This window comes from Amia ocellicauda, chromosome 5 (assembly GCF_036373705.1).
Source record: "Amia ocellicauda isolate fAmiCal2 chromosome 5, fAmiCal2.hap1, whole genome shotgun sequence".
Taxonomy (NCBI): domain Eukaryota; kingdom Metazoa; phylum Chordata; class Actinopteri; order Amiiformes; family Amiidae; genus Amia; species Amia ocellicauda.
In genome coordinates, this window is record NC_089854.1 from 34,294,009 (window position 1) to 34,302,443 (window position 8,435).

Genomic DNA, 8,435 nt, shown 5'->3' on the forward strand with positions numbered 1-8,435 from the left:
TGGTGAAATCAACAAATAACTCAAACCGTTTTCTTACTTTGAGCCTTCATAAGCAAATACTTGATTGTTAGAAGAACACTCCATTATGCAATGCTGATTTCAACAGTTTTCAAAATGTTCCATTTATTCATATATATATATATATATATATATATATATATATATATATATATATATATATATATATATATATATATATATATATATATATACACACACACACACACAAAGCAAATGTTTTCTTTCAGTACCCCTTTCACTTCATTTATTTGTACTTGAATGGGTAGTTCTGTTTATTTTAAAGCTGTTTTGAAACATGTAAACCATTTTGTGATAAAATAGGACTTACATGCTGCACTTCTTCTCACTGTAATAAATATCACAAGTGCAAATCATGATCACCAACAACGACAACAACATCATCAGTTATTGGATTCATGTTGTTGTAACGACATCGATGAAGAGTATGACAAAATACGAGAGAATTACAGATGTATTTTAGAAATACATTATAGAAAAGTAAAGGTCATACAAAAGTGAGCCTACGTGCGCTTAAGAAACCCTTTCACTGCAGGAAGTGATACTAATGCTTTATTAATATGTCGGTGTCTGTCATAGAGGAAACTCCTTTTTTATATTTTACAAAATTGCTGGTCTTTTCATTAAAGTATTCAGTATACTGCATGACATTTGTTTTCTTATGACATACTTTGTATTATTCTTTTCACGACCATGAGCACAAAATGTATTTATGTTTAAAGCGTATAAGTCGTTCTGTGGAGCATGAATGATCACTACTACTACAACCAGTATTAGTAGTATAGTACTAGTGGCATTATTAATATTTTTAACAATTCGCAAAATACAAGTTATGCATACAATTAAAGAAATACAATCAAGCACTAAGTTAGTATTAAAATTACAGGTGTAACTGGAAACACAATAAAATGGGCGTGTGTGTGTGTGTGTGTGTGTGTGTGTTGGGTGGGTGGGGTTAAGAAATATATGCAGTGAAGTAGGATTAGCATAACTATTAAGTATTGCAACATAAAAATCATTAAATGCTCAATTTGTCCTATAGCATGTAGTGAAAAACAAAACACGCATAGCCTACTATTATAACCCCCCTGATCGAAGAGGATGCTGACAGTCAGGGAAGACAGAAATAACACGAGATGTCTGATTTGAATGTCTGCCGACCACCAGGACGGGTTCCCGGCTGACACGCAGCGCGGCGGTGTCAGCTGGGCTGTTTCTCCCTGTTTTCACGCTTGTCCGGTACTTTCTGTAAGACACGTGTGAAGTGGAGTTCGCGGTGACGTCAGCTGCAGAGCCCTGTCTCTGCTGTCAGTCAGCCCGCGCACCGGCGCATCTTCTGGGTAAAACCTTATGGATCCACCGCTCGACTTTGGGATCCGCTGCCAAACTCCAGCATGAATCTGAGCGGCTCGGCGAACCTCAGCAGCCCTGACGCCGGGTCTGAGGACGAGCTGATCATCGCCTCCACGTTTGGGACCCTGCTGTCGCTGGTGTACGTGGTGGGGGTGTCGGGGAATGTCTACACGCTGGTGGTGATGTGCCACTCTATCCGTTTCGCCGCATCCATGTACATTTCCATCATCAACCTTGCCCTTGCCGACTTGCTCTACCTGTCCACCATCCCTTTCGTAGTGTGCACCTACTTGCTCAAGGACTGGTACTTCGGGGACGTCGGGTGCCGCATCATTTTAAGCCTCGACCTGCTCACCATGCACGCCAGCATCTTCACCCTGACGGTGATGTGCACCGAGCGCTACCTGGCCGTCACCAAGCCCCTAGACACGGTCAAGCGCTCCAAGGGTTACAGGAAAGGGATGGCCGGAGGAGTCTGGGTCCTCTCCCTCCTGCTCACCTTGCCCATGATGATTATGGTGAACCTAAAGACGACCAAGAAAGGCAACGGGGTGAAGAGGATGTGCGCTCCCACTTGGAGTCCAGAGGCTTACAAGATTTACGTTACGGTCCTTTTCTGCACCAGTATAATGGCCCCGGGGATCATCATAGGCTACTTGTACACGAAACTTGCCCGCACGTATCTGGAGTCCCAGAGAAACTCGGTCACCAACAAGGGGAATAACAAGCGCTCCCCCAAGCAGAAAGTATTGATCATGATCTTTACTATCGTCCTCGTCTTCTGGGCGTGTTTTCTCCCCTTTTGGATATGGCAGCTGTTGCCCCTCTATCTCAAGCCCCTGCGGCTGGCCTCTAACACCCAGACCTGTATCAACTACCTGGTGGCGTGTCTCACTTACAGCAACAGCTGCATCAACCCCTTCTTGTACACACTGCTCACAAAGAACTACCGGGAGTACCTGAAAAACAGGCACCGGAGTTTCTACCGGTACACGTCCTCGTTCAAGAAGCGGACCCCCAGTTTGCATTCATCCTGGGGGAAATCCATCTCGTCCAGTAACCAGTTCGATTTCCCCTCAGAGACTATGGTAATGGGACAGTTCAAGTTGCACTAGTGAACGCATCCACTGGTGTCCAGTGGTTAAACCTGCTATAACAAGTAAGTTCTCCGATTCTCTCCTCCCCCCCAAGCTAAAACGAAAGCTGTAACGTGAAATCACTAATCAAACATGTGTGCTTCTTTGTTTGTGGTAATGAGAGGTTTTCCCGTTAAATTATTAATGCACATACACTGTGTATATGGAGTGCTTATTTCCATAAATGTTCACTTAATGTAATAGAGTGTTATAAGTAACTTGCTGCATACATAATGTGTACCTGTGCAATTCCACGCTAAGTGGTTCGTGCAACATGTGTAAACACAGTAAAAGAAAGCTGTAGTTTCAGGACAAAACCATGTTGGTTTCTTATATTAGCTGTAGAATTTGGATTTTTGATTAAACTTGTTTGAAGACATTTTAAAAAGCTCCGCACTTATATTGGTCAACTTTAATTCGGAGATGTCCTAGCCTATGACAACTGTCTAAAATACCTGAAGTTAATAACATTTGTTTCAATGTATTCATCAAAAGTACATTTCTAGTGCTTGTTTTTCCTTTTTGCAAGGAAAAAACAACAACTTAATTTTATGCACAGAAAATTACTTTGTACCTTAATTGTCTATGACTATTACAGACCAAGGAATACGTTATGCAAAGAGGGAGTTAACCTAACTTTTTGCTCAGCTGAAATTATTTGTGGGCAGCAGAACCAGAGGACCCCCCCTTTTCAAAGGAGTCATAGTTGCCCCCCCCCCACCTATCCCATTTCTAGGAGTGAAATTGACATCAGTGGAATGATTAGATGGAGTACTAACTATACTAGACTAACTAAACTAAGTAAACTAGACTGGACTGCTGACAGGGGAGGGGGGTCCATGTGTTGCTTATCCTTATTATTATCAGGTTTCCCAGGTATATCCTATTGCATTACACATTTTGGAATTAGTGTTTGTATTGTACTATAGTGTACATTTCAGAACTGAAAACTGAACAGAAGTACTTGAAAACTGTTAGAGGGTCATGTTTAATAGTAGGGCTTTATAGCTCCTATTTTGTGTGCTTGCTTTAGTAGTTACTTAGCTGGTCTGTCTTCACTTTTGACTCATCACAATTCTTGGACTGCAACTATAAACCAATGTCATACAGCTTATTACAATTGCAGTGACTCAGTAATATGGATTGTTTTAAGCACTACTTTCATACCTTGTAAAAAGTAACCATCCCTTACACATCACATCAAAGTGACAATATTTTAAGGATTTATGGCTACCTAAATGTAAAATAACATATTACCAGACGTATTGGGACAAAAGTCAAGTCAAATTGAACAGATGCTCAACATTTATTTAACAGGGTGTAAACCCACCCTTGGCTTTAACACCACCTGCAATATGTTTGATAGACAGCAAAGGGGATAATGTGCAGTTCATCCTGCAATTTTGCTTCCAGTACAGTGAGAGGAGGTGGTCTTTGCACTCTTTGCTGTAATTTGTAGACTACAATTGCTATTACGTGTATACGTTTTTCATAGTGATATCCTTGCTATGCTTGTAAGATTGTGAAGAACAGTTTGTTAGTGTTTATAAAATCATGTACATTGCTATGGATAAAGGTATCTGCTGAATAATTGATTTGCCTTTCCAGCTTTTCCCAGAGATATTCTAGTGGATTTAGTTCAGGACAAACCTCTGAGCAGGCAATTCAGTGCTCTTCTCCTTGAGTTTTACTCCCAGAGTTGTGTTATGGAGTAATCAAGTCAGTGGATGCACAGGGCATATGAACCATGAAACCACCACTGCTGGTGTAGTGTGTGTGGGTCAGAGCGCCAAACTCAACTCAGATTCAAACCATGCACCACAGATGCTTGCTTCACACCACACAGCTCCACCCAGTAGGGTAATAAACCCAGGTCTTAATACAATACTGATTTTACAGAGGGGTTATGTCAAAGTAACAAACTAATTTACCCAATGGGACCCGTTACACTGGCACCAGTACACACTTCTGGCAAAAATTTAACATGAACTGTTGTTCAAGGGGAAAACAAAAAGAAAAAAAAATACATTGTACAAAACATCCAATACAATCTATTAGAAATATTTAGACTTACACTTCAGTTTCATAGATTAATTTTCTCTACACATTCACATTGCAGAGCTCAATTCACACATATTGGTTCAGTTTTCAGATATAGTCTACTTACAGTAGCTCTCAAAACTATTCACCCCCCTTGGACTTTTCCACATTACAACATTAAATCAGAATGTATTTAATCCAGAGATTTTTCCACTGATCAATACAGAAAATGTCCATAATGTCAAATTGAAAAATATAATCTGCAAATTGTTGCAAATTAATTACAAATACAAAACAGAAAATAATTGAATGCATAAGTAATCACCCCCTTTGCTATGACACACCTGATTGAGCTGTGGTGAAACCAGTTGTCTTTAGAAGTCACGTAATTAGTTGAATGGAGTCCACCTCCAGTGCAATTAAGGTGTGTCACATGATTTCAGGTTAAATACACCTGTCTCTGGGAGGTCCCACAGTTGGTTAGTATAATTCAAAGCAAATAAGGAATAAGGTTCTTCAAAAGCACCATCAGGGGTAGGATATAAGAACATTTCCAAGGCATATATTCCCCAGAGCACAGTAAATTCCATTATTAAAAAATGTAGAGAATATGGCACAACTGTGAATCTGCCTAGATCAGGCCATCCTCAAAAATCTGTGTGAGAAGGGCACTAGTCAGGAAGGCCTCCAAGAGGACTATGGCAACTCTAAAGGAGTTACAGTCTTCCATGGCTGAGCTGGGAGCCATTGTTGAAAAAACCTCACATCAAATCTCGGCTAGAGTTTGCCAGAAGGCATGTGGGAGACTCTGAGACCAAGTGGATGAAGATTATATGGTCTGATGAGACCAAAATAGCTAAGTGCTACATTTGGTGCAAGCCTAGCACCATACATCATCCTGAGAACATCATCCCTACCGTGAAGCATGGTGGTGGCAGCATCATGGTATGGGGATGCTTCTCTGTGCCTAGAAACCTTGTAAAGATAGAGGGCAAAATGGATGCAGCAAAGTACAGAGAAATCCTGGAAGAAAACCTGCTGAATTCTGCAAGAGACCTGGGACTTGGGAGAAGATTCATCTTCCAGCAGGACAATGACCCCAAACATACAACCAAAGCCACACTGGAGTGGCTTAAAAACAAAAAGGTCAATGTCCTGGAGTGGCCCAGTCAGAGCCCGGACCTCAATCCAATTGAGAATATGTGGAAGGAGTTGAAAATTGCTGTTCACCAAAGGTCCCCATCCAACTTGATGGAGCTTGAGCAATCTTGCAAAGAAGAATGGGCAAAAATTTTGTGTCCAGATGTGCAAAGCTGGTTGAGACTTATTCACATAGACTCATTGCTAAAATTGCTGCCAAAGGTGCCTTTCCAAATATTGACTGAAGGGGTGATTACTTATGGATTCAATTAGTTTCGGTTTTGTATTTGTAATTCATTTAGTACAATTTAGATTGTATTTTTCACTTTGACATTATGGACATTTTCTGTGTTGATCAGTGGCTAAAACTCCTGATTAAATCCATTCTGATTTCATGTTGTAACACAATGAAATGTGGAAAAGTCCAAGGGGGGTGAATACTTTTGAGAGCTACTGTATGGTAAGAAACATCCCCGAAGAAGGCCTTCTCAGATGTTCTCCTCCTACCTCAATGACCGCACCTACCAAATGACATGGTGCAGATCTTCATCCACACCGCAACATCTCCTCACAGGTGTGCCCCAAGGATCTGTTGAGGGCCCCCTCCTGTTCTTTCTCTGCACACACTCTATAGGACCCCTCATCACATCCCATGGTTTCTCTTACCCTTTATATGCTGATGATGCCCAGATCTTCCTGTATTTTCCCTCTTCTGACCCCCTCATCCCCTTTCACATCCCTTCCTGACTGTCTGCTATTTCCTCCTGGATGCATTCGCATCAACATCTCCATATCTGATTTCTTCTTTCCCTCCTCCTCTTCAAATTCTACTCATCTCTCCATCTCAATTCCCTTAGAAGCTACTAAGAGTCTAGGAGTCACCTTTGATCCTGCTCTCTCCCACTCCCTGAGCAACATATGCTGAATCTGGCCCTTCTTCACAGAGTACTTGACTCAAATGCTTGTGCAGACCCTGGTTCTCTCTTGCCAGGACTACCGCAACTCCCTCCTGGCTGGCCTGCCGACAACTACTACAGCTCATCCATCGTGTGGTGTTCTCTCTGCCCCGATTGTCTCCTTACTCCACTCCCTTCACTGACTCTTACCTACCGTTGTCTTGGTCATACTGCCCCGAGCTACAATCTCTCCATTCACTCCTTCCCAACCTCTCCAGTCCTCCTGCACCAGAAGACTATCTTTGCCCCCTCTCTGCACCCCTTCCTACGGTGCCTGCTCCTTTTCAACCCTTGCCCCTAAGTGTTGAAACAACCTGCAAGACTGCACAGTCGCAGACCACCTTCTGGAGATCACACAAGATACATCTGTTCAGACTGTATTTATAATATAGCAGCTTATTCTGCAGAGCTCTTCAGCACTGTAATTTTGCACTTTATATAAATATGCTTCATTATGCTCCTGCTTACTTATACATTGTTAGATCTATTTTTGTTTACTTTGATTTATCCTATGCCCACTCCTTTAGCTTTTGTAGGACTTCACTGCATCATATCTGCACTTGCTACCTCTTTGATCTAGGATGTATGCTTTGTAGTTTTTCTTAACTGTACTTCTGAGGTTTTTTAATTCTTAAGTTATACTTTGTATTTAGGCTTAATTAGAATGTTGTATTGAATTGTTTTGCTGCATATATATATATATATATATATATATATATATATATATATATACACTCACCTAAAGGATTATTAGGAACACCATACTAATACTGTGTTTGACCCCCTTTCGCCTTCAGAACTGCCTTAATTCTACGTGGCATTGATTCAACAAGGTGCTGAAAGCATTCTTTAGAAATGTTGGCCCATATTGATAGGATAGCATCTTGCAGTTGATGGAGATTTGTGGGATGCACATCCAGGGCACGAAGCTCCCGTTCCACCACATCCCAAAGATGCTCTATTGGGTTGAGATCTGGTGACTGTGGGGGCCAGTTTAGTACAGTGAACTCATTGTCATGTTCAAGAAACCAATTTGAAATGATTCGACCTTTGTGACATGGTGCATTATCCTGCTGGAAGTAGCCATCAGAGGATGGGTACATGGTGGTCATAAAGGGATGGACATGGTCAGAAACAATGCTCAGGTAGGCCGTGGCATTTAAACGATGCCCAATTGGCACTATAAGGGGCCTAAAGTGTGCCAAGAAAACATCCCCCACACCATTACACCACCACCACCAGCCTGCACAGTGGTAACAAGGCATGATGGATCCATGTTCTCATTCTGTTTACGCCAAATTCTGACTCTACCATCTGAATGTCTCAACAGAAATCGAGACTCATCAGACCAGGCAACATTTTTCCAGTCTTCAACTGTCCAATTTTGGTGAGCTTGTGCAAATTGTAGCCTCTTTTTCCTATTTGTAGTGGAGATGAGTGGTACCCGGTGGGGTCTTCTGCTGTTGTAGCCCATCCGCCTCAAGGTTGTACCGTGTTGTGGCTTCACAAATGCTTTGCTGCATACCTCGGTTGTAACGAGTGGTTATTTCAGTCAAAGTTGCTCTTCTATCAGCTTGAATCAGTCGGCCCATTCTCCTCTGACCTCTAGCATCAACAAGGCATTTTCGCCCACAGGACTGCCGCATACTGGATGTTTTTCCCTTTTCACACCATTCTTTGTAAACCCTAGAAATGGTTGTGCGTGAAAATCCCAGTAACTGAGCAGATTGTGAAATACTCAGACCGGCCCGTCTGGCACCAACAACCATGC

General features: G+C 41.9%; 1 protein-coding gene across 1 annotated transcript; it reads left to right on the top strand.

Moving 5' to 3' along the window:
• The first annotated feature begins 1,379 nt into the window (after window positions 1-1,379).
• LOC136750584 (urotensin-2 receptor) lies at window positions 1,380-2,536 on the top strand. Its single transcript, XM_066705719.1, has one exon. It carries the CDS (start codon window positions 1,434-1,436, stop codon window positions 2,505-2,507), a length of 1,074 nt encoding a protein of 357 aa, XP_066561816.1. The 5' UTR covers window positions 1,380-1,433; the 3' UTR covers window positions 2,508-2,536.
• Window positions 2,537-8,435: the final 5,899 nt, after the last annotated feature.

Coding starts and splice junctions, on each gene's coding strand:
- LOC136750584 (XM_066705719.1), top strand. CDS start 1,434: ATGAATCTGAGCGGCTCGGCGAACCTCAGCAGCCCTGACGCCGGGTCT.